The sequence below is a fragment of the Seriola lalandi genome, unplaced genomic scaffold (genome assembly GCF_002814215.2).
Source record: "Seriola lalandi dorsalis isolate HSWRI2012SDOR001 ecotype SW California unplaced genomic scaffold, Sedor1 jcf7180002054104, whole genome shotgun sequence".
NCBI lineage: Eukaryota > Metazoa > Chordata > Actinopteri > Carangiformes > Carangidae > Seriola > Seriola lalandi.
In genome coordinates, this window is record NW_019524657.1 from 142,483 (window position 1) to 156,235 (window position 13,753).

The 13,753-nt window shown below is 40.6% G+C and overlaps 1 protein-coding gene across 3 annotated transcripts in view; it reads right to left on the reverse strand.

The window, feature by feature from the left end:
- mphosph8 (M-phase phosphoprotein 8) overlaps positions 1 to 13,460 on the reverse strand; it is a 30,158-nt gene extending 16,698 nt beyond the window's left edge. The window contains exons 1-7 of one of the 3 annotated variants that reach the window (XM_023403276.2): positions 13,215 to 13,457; positions 9,880 to 10,041; positions 8,316 to 9,341; positions 4,041 to 4,137; positions 2,995 to 3,255; positions 2,620 to 2,742; positions 1,771 to 1,859 (exon numbers count right to left, since the gene is read on the reverse strand). In XM_023403276.2, coding sequence (XP_023259044.1) covers positions 1,771 to 1,859; positions 2,620 to 2,742; positions 2,995 to 3,255; positions 4,041 to 4,137; positions 8,316 to 9,341; positions 9,880 to 10,041; positions 13,215 to 13,316 — 1,860 coding nt within the window. In that variant the 5' untranslated portion in view covers positions 13,317 to 13,457. Of the gene's footprint in view, positions 1 to 1,770; positions 1,860 to 2,619; positions 2,743 to 2,994; positions 3,256 to 4,040; positions 4,138 to 4,722; positions 6,454 to 6,939; positions 7,086 to 8,315; positions 9,342 to 9,879; positions 10,042 to 13,214 lie in introns of those variants that run through there. The other 2 variants (XM_023403274.2, XM_087173206.1) reach the window with 2 other exon arrangements.
- Between the last annotated feature and the right edge of the window lie 293 nt (positions 13,461 to 13,753).

Genomic DNA, 13,753 nt, shown 5'->3' on the forward strand with positions numbered 1-13,753 from the left:
TTTTTTGATGGTAAGATAAAAAAAAAAAAAAGTGCTTAATATATGATAGTTAACTGGTGCATGCTGCATATGTGTTATGATAATGATGATGATACATGTTCTGAAAGCATATACAGTATGTACCTGCTTCAAAGGGTTCATCTTGTCCTATTACTTCTTGTTTTCAGTGTCTTCTTCCATTGGTTTGTTCACTGCAAGACAAAATGACACCATAGTCTCTAATGTGCACACATTATGATGAATATATAATGATGAATGAATATAATGTCCAATTACACATAACATTAAAGAGCCATTTTAAACATCTGAATGATACAGGATGGTGGCATGCACAAAGAATATTAACCAGACAAGAGCCAAGGCTTTTATCTTGTAGTTTGGCTAAGCTAGGGAATCCCAAACTTGACTAAAACTTTCACCTTTTTTAAGACATTGTATATCAGTTTAAATATAAACAATGTCATAATAATTAAATAGTATTATTTCCAATCACAATTCCGATATAAAAACAACTGAATGATCAGCCCTGTCAAGGATGCCATGGCAATAGGGTGACAAAATAAGATAGCTTATCTTCATCCATCAGACGACAGAGCCAGACAGTAAGATCTCATATAGGATTTTTTTTTACTTTTTAAATATTCTGCCCAGGTGAGAACAATACAGTTCAGATTCAACAGAAGAAAAATGGCCCTTTAAATCATAGTATGTACTATTTACTAGACAGTCGTTTCTGCTTCATAATACAAAATCAAAAAATAGCTATACTTTGGATTAAATTACTGCCTTTAAAAATATTTACACCATAATAACACTGCTAAACAGATGATCCCCCCCCCCCATAAATCTATTTAAGAAAACATTTAAGGTCACACTCTTACCTTGGTTTGTTGCAAAAGGCGCTTTGGAGGTGCAAAAAACATCTTGAGGCGATGCGTAAGAAGTAGATACGAAACAGTAAAGTCTGTCGACGTAGATCTTGAAGAGGCAGATTCCTTGATGCACAGTTGTGAAAAAAACTTTAGCTGTTCATTTACGAATAATGTATTGGTTACTACTGAGATCCTTTGACTGTACTAGCTTGAGTCATCACCGCTTTGTCATGTCGCCCTTGTGAGCCAGTGTCCTAACGTTAACTTGCAAATTTATTGGAAGGTTCTCAGTAGAAGTCCCAAATTTGATTTAGTCAAATCACAAAAAAGATTGTGTTATCGGTGACTACAAGCAACTCTAATGTGGCATGACAAATACCAGCTCACCAGCTTCAAGCTCCTGCTTTAAACGGTTAATGTGGAATGTCTCTGGCGTGCTGACATTCCACATCAGACAACAGCAACACTGTTTATGTCAAACGCTTTTCACATATTTCCAACCATGTTGCTTCTCCATCCGCAAAATGAAGTGTAATTTTAACGCGACGTCAGTTCATGCATTTGTAATGCAGAGGACTGGTCAGGCAAGTCACACTCTTTAACACAGCACTGTGTTATACTGCTCACCCACCAAATTCACTCACTTCTTTCATGTGTTCACACAATCACTCCCACTCAAACACATTGGGGCAACCAAGGTGCAAGATGTAAAATTGGAAAATGTGCTTTTGTCTCGGAATTGAAGGCTAAAGAAACCTTGAGATATATGTCAATTAAAAAGAAATAGGATACAAGCAAGTCAGCAGATAAAAAATTGGATGGCTTGGGTGAATAAAATTTACAGAAAAAATAAATATATTTTTTTGAAGAGGAAAGAACAAAGATAGAGAAAACATACCTCTTGGTCCAGATTGTAGTCCTCTTTGGAATTAAGGGCCAATTTTACAGCCATGTAATCTCCACTTTTCACAGCATCCCGCAACTCACCTAACAGGAACAAAGCAGAGCCAAATGAAGCTTAGAGAAGGTATATAATATAGAGGCTACAATCAAAAATATTTTACAAGATACTGTAAAAGTACAAGAAATAAAATCAATGAATAAAAAAATTAAAATAAAGACTAAATAAAGACAATTTTTACTCAAACAATCTAATAACCTCATTTAAAAGTGAAAAAGTCTTAAGTCTTAAGACTTTGCAGATTACAGGTTTATAACTAATCCATTCATTAGAATAACAACTGAGGGAAAACAGTTGTAAACTTAATTGCAGCCATCTGAAGCTAGTGTACTTTCTGCATATACAAACACGCAAGGGTCCAAGTGACATAAATTTCGTCACAACATAGCTCTAATACAGCCATCTGCATAGTAACATAATATATAACAGAGTTGTTGCCATTTTGGATGTCCATGCGATTACATGAACAATATAGGGTGTTGCAGAACGGCTGTAATGACAGACTGTGTGCTGTGAATTGAAAACACTGTAAAACAAATTTTAATCTTGTGTCCCTGTGTTTAGTTATCTCAATCATATGTTGATGTTAGGAAAAACTGTCTTGTTGCTGTGAGGTAAGAGTTTAAATTCCAAATACAATTGTGTGTCTTTGTAAATGTCCTTGACCAAGTAAAAAAAAAAAAAAAAATCCCCAATCAACCCCTTGAATGCTTCTAGATAGCAGTAGTAGAAACTCATTAGACAGCAGTCAGTTAGTTGTCTAAGATGAGAGAGGAAAACACTCACTGGGTGATAACGGTGGACCTGACAGAATCTCATCCTCTCCGTTCAGATGTTTCTGGAAGTCGTCCAGAGTCATCCAGTCCAGGTTGAGGTCCATTCCAAGGCTCAAAGTGGCTTGGCCCTTGTCTGTACAAAACACACAATGCAGAGAGATGCCTCGTTAGTTGGCTGGCTGAAACCCTGCATACTGAATTCAAATCACCTATTATTCTCTCCGGAAAATTCTTGCTCACACATGTTTCAAACCACAATCTTTGTAGAAATGTTTAAGTCACATGTTAAATGGTCAAAAATCAACAAAACTGACATCTCAACTGTGCAGAAGGAATTATATCATTAGATATGAAGCATGTGTTCAGTGGCCAGTCAGACACCTACCAGATTTGTCAGCGCCCTCTGGTGGGTCCTGGGCATCCTGATTGTCATCACAAGCCATGAAGAGTCTGGGCTCACTGTCGTCTCTCCTCTTCCGCCTGTCATCTGTTGGGGTTCTCCTTTCCCAGCTAGGCCGCTGCGCCTCCTCTGGCTTCTCCCTCCGCTCCCGGGAATCCTCTCCAATCTTCAGCTTTGTCGTACCTTCCTCTCCTTCCCTCTCATCACTGTCCAGGTTGAAGCCATAACTCTGCCCGGGTCTGGGGACTAAAAGGGGGAGCAGACAAGTTGTCATATTTCTTTGGAGATGTGTCTTTAAGAGCCTAAACTACCTTTCACCGTTTGTCACAGCTGTCAATCAAACCTAGAGAAAACATCAGCTTCTTTTATCTTCAAGATTATTCTGCCATTGCCCAGTGGGCATATTCATTAAGTAGTGCTATAACTCGTGGGGGAGGAATGTGAGTTTGTCAGCTGTTTGAAACACTAATAATTTAATATTAGTGTTTAATTTTAATTTAAATGTAGGAGAGTGTACACAATTTCATTTACGAAGAGATAATCCCTTGAATCTGAACAACAAAATTATGGAATTTAATTTTGTATAATATTAAAATAAAAATCATTATACCTTCCACAAAACTGGAATGTATCCGAACCAATAATAAAAAACAAAAAACAATATGAAGTGGTAACAACTGTAGTGTTGTTTGGAAGATACTTTTTCTTTAAATGACAATACAACAGAACCACATATAAAGTTGTAATTTGACAGATTATAAAGGGGCAAATAAGAGCCTCATTTGTATTATACAGTCCTTTTGTTTTTGTTAATGAGCGACATGTAAACAAACTAGACGCCAGCACCTGAACTTTTGGGGGAATTGCAGGAAAGAGGCTAAAGGGGCAATCACACTTTGACTTTATTTTCTTTTTTTACCTACTGAATTTTGTTTGTGTTAACGTGGTGTTAAGTTGCTCTTTAACTGAATTCAAACTAAGCAACATCAATAACTACATGTTTTTTTCCAATGCCTCTGTGTCGTGCATACCATCTGATTGCTTGGTCCTCTCCGTCTTCTCAGCCTCTGCTTTCTGAGCTGGAGACTCTTTGGTTGTCTTGGGGATCTTCTCAATCTTTCCTATTAGCTAATGTTGGCATACAAAAAGAAAGAAGAAAAGAGAACAACATGGTTAACATCTTGTAATTTTCCAAGAAAACTGAGCAGACATCAATGTTAGCTTGACACAAGTCATAGTTAACCTAAAAAATTATATTTTTGGTTCACCGTATTCCTATCGAATATATTGAAATGAAAATTAAGTATTTGCTGTGAAATCTCTGAAACCCCCTTTTCAATTTGGCAACCAAAGGCGATTATGACATTATAGAAATATCTGACATTATTCTCAGTGGTGTATGCAGGTTTGTCTGGTGCTACTCCACAACTGCCTTCAAATAGTTCTTCAGGTCTTCACCTTTGACTTGCATCTCAGCAGGATGACTGTTCATCAAGACCAGTGCTCACTCAAGAGCTCACTCATGGTCTCTTAGAACTCGTGCTCCTCTGGATTCTGAGGCCTGTCAGCCACTTTTCAAGTAGTTTGACATGCCCTGACATTTTCATACATTTCACACATCTAAAAAGCGTTGATCCCAAAGTGCCTGCCCCCCCCCCCCCAACTATAAGTTTGGAAAGAAAACGAATTGTAAAAGAAGAGGAGACAGTAAAGGCCTTTTTTCACAGTTTATTAAAATGCTGTGTTCAAAGCTAAACATTCAATGGATAAAATTTGAATAAATAAAACAAAATTTGAGGAACATCTGACAAGCATTTCCTTCAGAATAAGAAAAAGAACATATCCCTATATTATCTTATCTGGCATCCTTATCCGTCCTTATCAGGATGCCAAGCTTCAAAACAGTTTCTGTCCAGCTGAAGGCAAAGGTAGACGTCACACGCTTTGCACTTCCAAGGGGTTTTTATTTGCTTTCCCCTCTGCCTCCTGCAATACACGCAGGTCTTGCGTCCAGCGGAAGCCCTCATCCTGCAGTCACTGGGGAGCTCAGATCCAGGAACTGGCATGTGAACAACTCTCTCTGTCTGTGCAGGGGTCTTCTGTATATTCTGTGTCACACCACACAGCTGTGCAGTGAGCTCCTCCATGAAAGCCTTGTGGGTCATGGTGTCCTCTTGCAGGAGTTCTTTGTGGAGAATGTAGGCATTGTGTGCAGCAATGTCCAAAAACTGAAGAAAGACTTTCTTGTACCATTTCAAGGTTTTGTGCTGTATTGTCAACTGCTGTATGAACTGGTCTGGCAAATCCACCCCTACCATGAGCTTGTTGTATTCCATCACTGGTGAGGGGCATGGAAAGGACTCTGTGGTCCAGACACCCTGTCTAGATCTCACTCTTCTCTGCACTGCACCCACTGTGCAGGCTGTATGGATGGTGGAGCAGACAGACACTTCTTGGGCGTCCATCCACTTCACAAAGAGAAGAGGACCGTCCCTTATCCAGCGGTACATTCCTCTAGGTGATGTGTTTATCAGTGCATTGACAGTACTGCGTGGACAGCTCCTCCTCGAGTCTCTGTATGTTCCACAAGCACCATACTTAGAGTCAAACAAGTCCATGAAAAGCTTTGGGCTTGTGTAGAAACTGTCCATGTACACGTGGTACCCAGACCCCAAATACCTTCTGTCAATCAGTGACATGACACAGTCATAAGACTGTCGCTGGACAGTGGGGATGTCGTTCTTTCCAGTGTATGCAGTTAAACCCACAGTGTACCCATTGCTGGAGTCTGTGAGCACAATCAACCTGTAACAATTCTTGTTTGGAGTCGTCCTTGAGTACTGATCATGCACAGCGAGATTTCTGCGGGGATGATAGAGGACCTTAAAGGCATCTTGAATCGTGCACATGAGGGGTTTGACCCGGAACAGTCTGTCATGCTCGGAGGTTCCTCTCTTGGCATCATTGACTCTGTCCTCATCTGGGTCACTCATGTGGATGTTCCAGGATATTTTCTGGTATCTGTCCCGTGTCATCACCTGTGACGGGAAAAAGACGGAAAAGATGTTGTTTTTCCGCCAGTAGTCAGTTGTGCTATCCAGCTTGATTATGGCCATGTAGAATATCAGTCCAATGTAGCTGTAAAATTCAGTAACTCCAACATCCATCCATTTGTACTTTGCACCTTTGGCTGCGTGCTTAGCAGCTTTCTTGTTGGTGTTCTGGCAGACGGTTTCCATTGCTTCCTCTGAAAAGAACAACTTGAAGAGATCCAGGGGAGTGTATTTGTCCTTTGGGTTCAGCTGCACACCAGGTCCCCTTACAGGAAGAAACTCCAGTGGTGTTGGAGCGACATCGCCATCACTTTCCGTCTTCCAGGACTGAGGTTGTTGACTGGGCTGACACTGAGCTTTTTTCTTTGCAGGTGCAATATTCTCCCAGTTTCTGGAAAATATTAAATGAAAAAAATGTGAACAGTTGCACTTTAATCACACTATGTTTTTTGTACAATGTCTCAGCTGTTAATAATATATTTTGGTTACAACAAATACATACATTTTTTTACATGTAGCACTGTAAGTTAGTTTAACTTTTTATATTCTTCTCTATTTATATCGCTGATTGTTTGTGTGTAATCAATCAGAATTGATAAACAATTTACACAATAAAGAAATGTATCTATTTACACAATAAAACGTAGAATTCTTAATTTACAAAGCAGCATGACAGCAGCCATGAAACATATTTACAAGTATTTCTACTTGCAATTAAAATATTTAATTATACCATCTACGTTTAGTTTACAGGACATGTTACATCTGCTGAAGTTTTAGCCGCTGCAGCTGCTTTATGACAGAGGTTTTATCTGTAGAAAACAATATGATGTGCTGTGCCTTGAAAGAATTGATGGAGGTAAAATAATTCACTTACTCATCACAATCATCCTCAGCGGGATCGAGTCGAAGCTCAAAATGGTAATGCTCTTCCTCACTGTCCTCATTGCTTTCATCGGAGGAGAAGCTGCAGTCATCCTCGCTCTGTTCCGAGGCTTCAGCAGCAGAGTGTCTGAGTGCCATCTTCCTTGGTCAGTGTAAAAAACAACCCAAACATGTGCTCTTGTTTATACATGTCAAATTGGGTGTTACCACACGTTTTCTCGCCACATAATGACCCAATGACGACTGTCCAATCACCATTCCGTTGTGATACGAATGGATCTACTGTATTTACAAATAGAGAGCAGCTTTCTCACTCAGATCCTGAAATGTGTTTGTTTTTTTTATTCGCCCTATACATACCGACGAAATAAATTCACTTTTTAACTATATATATTTTAAAGTAGACTGTTAGAGGTTTTGGATTATGTTTTTTAAGAAAAATGTTTCTAGGTCAAAAACTCACTTTCTCTTTTATACCACCGGCGGGATTGCAGACCGCAGAGGGTTAATACGCACTGTACGACCATGTCGGAAAATTAAACGAGTTTATTTGGTTGTTTCGAACACTTGAAGGTGGAGTGAAAAAGCAGGCTGTCATAGACACGGGCGAATAATACCATTTAAAAAAGTGGACGACGGCGTATACTTTCAGGGAGTTGCTCTCATTGATTCATATCAAAAATGCCACAAATAGTTGAGTAACAAATGAACAAAAGAGTTAGACACCGAAATACGATACCTGGCCAATCGCAGCCTGAAATGGGTGTGGATGTTGGATTGTCTGTTTTGTAAAGTGTGGGGGCTGTGGGATTTATGACGCTATGCAACCATCCAACATCCAGTTCAGATAGAGTATAAATCCCCCTCAAGTCCCTCTGTGCTTTTGGCCAGCCACATAGGCAAAATAGTTTTTCTGATTTGCATATTGGTTTCTCATGGTTACCTAACATTCTCATGGCCATAGCCGGCTGGTTTTGGTCCTGGGAAATAAGTAGTGGTTTGGTGAAGAGATGTAGAAACTTGTTAGTATGCTGAGAAGCCTCTTCCACGTGGACACACCGAGGACAGCTGTGAGGTCATTGATCACCGTTTATCAGAGCAGTTCAGAGCTGATTGTAGGTTCTATATATGTACACAACACCAGTAATCCTGTACTGCTGTTACATATATTAGACTGGACCATGATGGTGGATCTGTTGTAGTAAAGTTGTAATGTTTTATATATTTCCTAAACAATATTTTCAAGAGCCTAAAAAGCATGTTTGTGTATACACATCTCTACAGTTAAAAAGTGAATAGTGTAGCCTCATGTAACTGTAAACAAATCTTAATTAGATTTGTGTGAAAATCAAATTGCTAATACTCTACCTTTGCGGGTTTGCTGTTTGTCTTCTCTACGGGGGGCTGATGAACTGGCTGCCGGCGTGGGGCGCGATCCTTGGCCTCACAGTTCAATAGGAATTTCTCAAAGAGGTTAGTGGAGCCTGTGGTGTCCTTCTGTCCCAAAACCTCCTCTTTAACCACCATCTCCTCCTCCTTAACCTTGACGCTGCTAGCCGCTGTGACAGAAGATGAGGATGACGATGATGCGGAGGAAGACGGACCTTTGGGTGGTGCTGACGCGCACTCCTGCCCTTTACTTTTCGCTTTCTTATGCAAAGTGGAGCTATCACTTGAGTCTGAGTGTGGGGCATTCTCCTCCTTGCTTTTAGAGGTAAGGTTCTTCAGTTTTTGGAGGCTGCTTTCTTTCTGGGCAGCATCTGGCTTTTTGCTCTTTTTATCCTGGATAAGGTCCTTAATGCCCTGCAGCTTTACTTCCCACTTCCCCTTCTTTTGTTTGGACTCCACTCGTGCCTTTTCAGCTGACTTTGTTACAGTATCTGATGATGTAGTATCATCCATTTGGGACTCTGATGGGCCGTCACTCAGGTAGTCCTCCAGAGGTGCAGTGGCCTCATCTTCAGAGGTTTCAATCTTCCGTTCCTTCTTCCCCTTCCTTTTCTTACCGTCCTCTCCCTTTTCTTTCTTGTGCTTTGCTCCCTCTTTTCCCTTTTCCTTCTTGTGTTTTTTTGAGGGAACAGGCTCATCGTCGTCCTCATCAGAGTCAACCAGCCGTTTTTTTGATTCAGTCTTTTTCTCCTTGGGAGATGAGGGTGGAGTTGGGGCCCTCTCTTCTTCTTCTTCCTCGTCTGTTTCTGGTGCAGGTACAGGCCTGACATCATCCTTCCGTTTTTCTTTCTTCTTCTTCTTTTTGTCCTTTGGAGGCGGTTCGTCTTCTTCTTCTCTGATCTTTTTCTTCTTCTTCTTCTTGATGGGTGCCTCAGCTGGAGGGTCTTTGTCACTGTCACTCTCTGAGTCAGCATCAAACACGTCGCTCTTTGTAGGCAGCAGTTTCTAGTTGGAGAACAGGACAAGCAATGTCACATTTTAAGATCATATATTGTTTTTCAGGCAAGTCTGATGGCCAATTCTCTGTGCAAACAAACTAGTGCATTTGTTTGTCATAATCCAGGGCTGCAACCACTGACCACTATGGATCAGATCACTCACATTTCAGTAGAGTTTCAACAAAAACTGAAAGTTAGTTTTCTTCATATACGCAACAGCAAAATAAACCTTAAAATAAGTGCCAGGATACATCTAATTTTGCTAAGTCAATATTTTGTCCACTGCAGGTTTATACAGAACAAATTGTTATCTTGGACTACTAACTTGTACTTTTTGCACTGAGGAGTTATCTCACTCCCATTTTTTGACAATGCTTTTATAATTATTAATAATTCACCTGTGATCAGCTGTGATTTTTGCAATCAACAAGCTGCAATAAGTAAAAGTTAAAAGTGTACACAGTAAAAGCTGTACCTACACCAGTGTTCCTGTTTTGGTAAATATAGCAGGAGTAGCATTCTGTATACCCGACTGCCAGACTTACCACGCTCTTCTTGGCTTCTGCCTCTTTCTTGGCCTTAGCGTCAGCCAAAGACTTCTTAAAAGCTAAAAGGACTTCACGACAGTCCTCCAAATGGGCCTCTGGCTCCCAAGTGTCATCGTCAGAGCAGTAATTCTTCCAACGGACTCTGTAGAGAACTTCACCCTGAAAACGGAGAGAGATAAGATACAGCATGAAACTCAAGCATCACCAGCACACCAACCTGACACAGTGGCTGGAATTCCAGATCATGGCTGCACACATGCAAACATGGCCTACAGACCTGGTACAATTGAAAATCATATTTTGAATGTTGGACATTTTTCTTTGTCCAACTGCTGCAAAAATATGAACATCCAAATGCAGAAAAAGCAACCTGCTAGGAGGAGTACATAAAAGTATTATAACTCATTTCCTGTTTCCAGTGGGCAGCGCTGTGACAATAACTGAATATTGGCCTATAGATGTCCTCAGCCTGGACTTTTTTCATGAAGTTGTGGGCAGATTTAACCATGTAGACCCGAGTTACAACAGCTTCTTGTTTCATGTGAAACATGGAAATTCAACACCACACCACACACCATTCAATGCAAATGCAAAAGCTTTCCAATCATATAATCGCAAGGGTTTGAAGCTTGCACTGACCAAAGTTGATGTGGTTAATTCTCTAGGAAGACTTGGTTAAAGTAATAAGTTTAAGTTTTTTGTAAAGGGCACCTTTGAGCCATTTTGCCACACCCATGACTATGAGCCATATCAGATATGAAGTTACTCCATTTCTGATGCATGTGCAAGTTTAGTGAGTTTCGAGCGCCGCTAGCACCTGAAAAACACTTAAAGTAATTAGTGGGTGCTACTGTGTTACAGAGCTGATGTGCCACACCCATGTCCAAATGCAATATCCATGGAGCCCACTGGCCACGTCCGAGCCCATTCACAACAGCACTTTGCCAGTCATGAAGTGTGTTCCAATTTTTGTTGTTTTCAAACATCCCAAGCACCTCAAACACCTCAAAAAAATGCATATCTGCAGAAGAATTATAATGATAAGCTCTACAAAAACAATACATTCCTTGCACCTGTCTCCTGCTGTGCTCAGGCACCAACTACAACAATGACACAGGCATCTATAGGTTTTTATTTTACAGCACTTTACTGCAATTATTACAATAATTATATCCAGCTTAGGTCTGACTTTATATATTCTGTTGAACTCATTATTTTGACATGTCCCTGTCCGGTCCCTTATGTCAAAGATACATTTAGATTACTGGTTTAATGCAACTTCCTGACCAGTGTGTAAACTGTGATTATATCACTGTTTAACTCTGCTCTTATCACATTAAGTCTGTCCCCACATTTTGCAATAGTGCATCAACATACAAACACTCTCTTTCAGCGGCTGCATCTTCCTGGAGAGCTGCCAGCAGACAAAGCTTACTTCCTACTGTATGTGTTTTCGCTCTCCTCAATGATCCTCAGTTTTACTACACAGGTGATGCAAACTCACGGAGACTCTCAAGAGCCTCTTCATAGTATAAGGCCAGCAGTAAGCAAAGCAAAGCAAAGGGTGTTAATAACTCACTATGGCTAGTAGATGTCCCTCAAGTCTCTCTTCAAAGTGGTTGCTTTTTAGTCCATTTTTGGTGTAACTTGTCTCAACTGTGTTCATGAGGTGTGGTGGAAATGTAAACTATAACATGCCAAACAAACTTTAATGTTATTGTTTCACTTTGTAGCACTATTTGTTTGAAAAGCCCCATTTGTCAGTGATTTATTTCTCCTGTACCATATTTATTAAACAATACTAGCATCATTATGTATTCAAATTCTTATTTTATGTAAGAACTTTAAATACATGTTAAGTGATGCCGCTTTAATTATGCAGTGACAATTACTCTGAAGCTGGAGATCAGTTTTCTTGCCACCATGAACATGTTCCAGTCTTAAAAATAGCTTACTGTGCAGCTGTGGAAAGAGACTTATTTAACAGTTCTACTGTTGACAGTAAGATCAACGAAATTTTGTTCAGTTGGTCACAACTTTGAGTAGTTATCTCTCCTGTCTAACGCACCAATACCTTTTCTTATTCCTGTGTCTTTGTCATGCAAATGCACTTATGTAAAAAAAAAACCTTGGAAATCCAACTAAGTGCAATCATAGCCAAATAGCAATGTTTCCCCAGCACAGATAAACATATGTTGCCTCTGTTTTTCCTGGTCCTTCAATCCCATAAATTGACTTGGAGTTTCAATAGCTAGGAAAAATCTCATTACTTAAATTGATGTAAACAAACACAGTGAGTGACAAGAGTCCTCTAAGCTTTGTAAAAAGGGCTGGCACTCAATGAAAAACAAACGCCACTCATAAACCCAGTTTCACCCAAACACACAGAAGCACTCTCTCCACCATCACTCAGCGAAGGACTAGTTAATATTTAAGTGTGAAAATGTGGCACCATCTTGTGACAAAGCATGACTTTGTAAACAATATATGAAAGGAAATGATGGGGGGGGGGGGGGGGGGGGGGGGGGGGGCGTCACTACTAGTTTGCAAAACAAAGTGGTAATTAACTGTGTAATCACCCTCCATCAACAGCAGAGCTAAAACATAATAGTATCAGTATTGATTCCAACAAACTATTAAATAGTACAGTGCATGTTGTAACATACTCGCGCCTTGGGTACATTACTTGTTAGATATTGTAAACTGTTATGTCTCTTGAACCTAAACGATTACATTACTGTTTCCTCTCAAAAACAGGCGCATTTCTCTGTAAATGCACAAAAAAGTGAAAAAACAGGTTAGTTGGTCAGTAGATGCAGTTTCAAATACGACGGCCACGATGCCATGGAGGGATAAGCAGGCGTTAGTAAATTCACAATGTTTACCGCTGCCAACATCTCACCAGCCAATCTGTTTTAAGGCACAACGAAACTAGCGTGGTTCCCGGAAATTTTGGGATCTAGCTGTGCCGCTGGGCAAAAACAACCATGATGAAAATAGTTGCAAGCTTGCAAAGCGTCCGTCCTTGGCCTCAGCAGGGGAGAGGCGAGCGGACATCATGGGAGAAGTTGTGCAGAAAAACGATGCTATATATGGACGAGCGCTGAGCCACAACAAAAGAGTGAACGCATATGATTGAATGACAAAGGGGCCGTTGTATGCATAAAAATGCACTTAAATCAGACTACTGACATGCGTTTTTAATAACGGAAAGTATGTGGACGTCGTTGTAGGTGGGCTATGCGTCGTGAGAGTGGAGTGAAAGCAATGCCAGCCATGTTTGCCAAACTAGCCAGGCGGCTACGTAGCAGTTAGCATTTAGCTCCTTTTACCTCTTCCACCCGCATGTCAATGATCCGCTCCACTTCGTATACATCTTCCTCCTCGTCTTGTTCGCTGTCCGCAGGCTCTACCTTGTCGGTCTCGGCCGCCATGGCTGCGGGCTGGGGCTAGTTTTGCTAGAATGTATGTTTTCACTGTGTTCAGAGAGGTACGACGCTAGCGTACCGGGCCGTTTGACCGTACTAACGCTGCAGCTTGGAGGGTTGTACCGAGCGCAGTCCAGTTACCGCCCGCTCTCTCAGCGCTGCGTTCACATGCTGCTACTGACGTGTCGTATTTCTAAATTACATCCACAAATGTTCAGCAGTTTCAAATAGTTTTTGTTGAAGCCTGTAAGCGGGTATTGTTTAGGCGTTATGTGTGCGTTTTCGATATGCAACATTAAAAACTTTGACCTGAAATAATGCAGCAACACGCGATACTAAGCATTTACAGAAGGCAAACATCGGCAGGTGTTTTAACCACCTGTGGGGTTTTTTTGCATTTGAGAAAAGTTTCCCCTAAATACCGATAGGACTGCGTGTGCTTA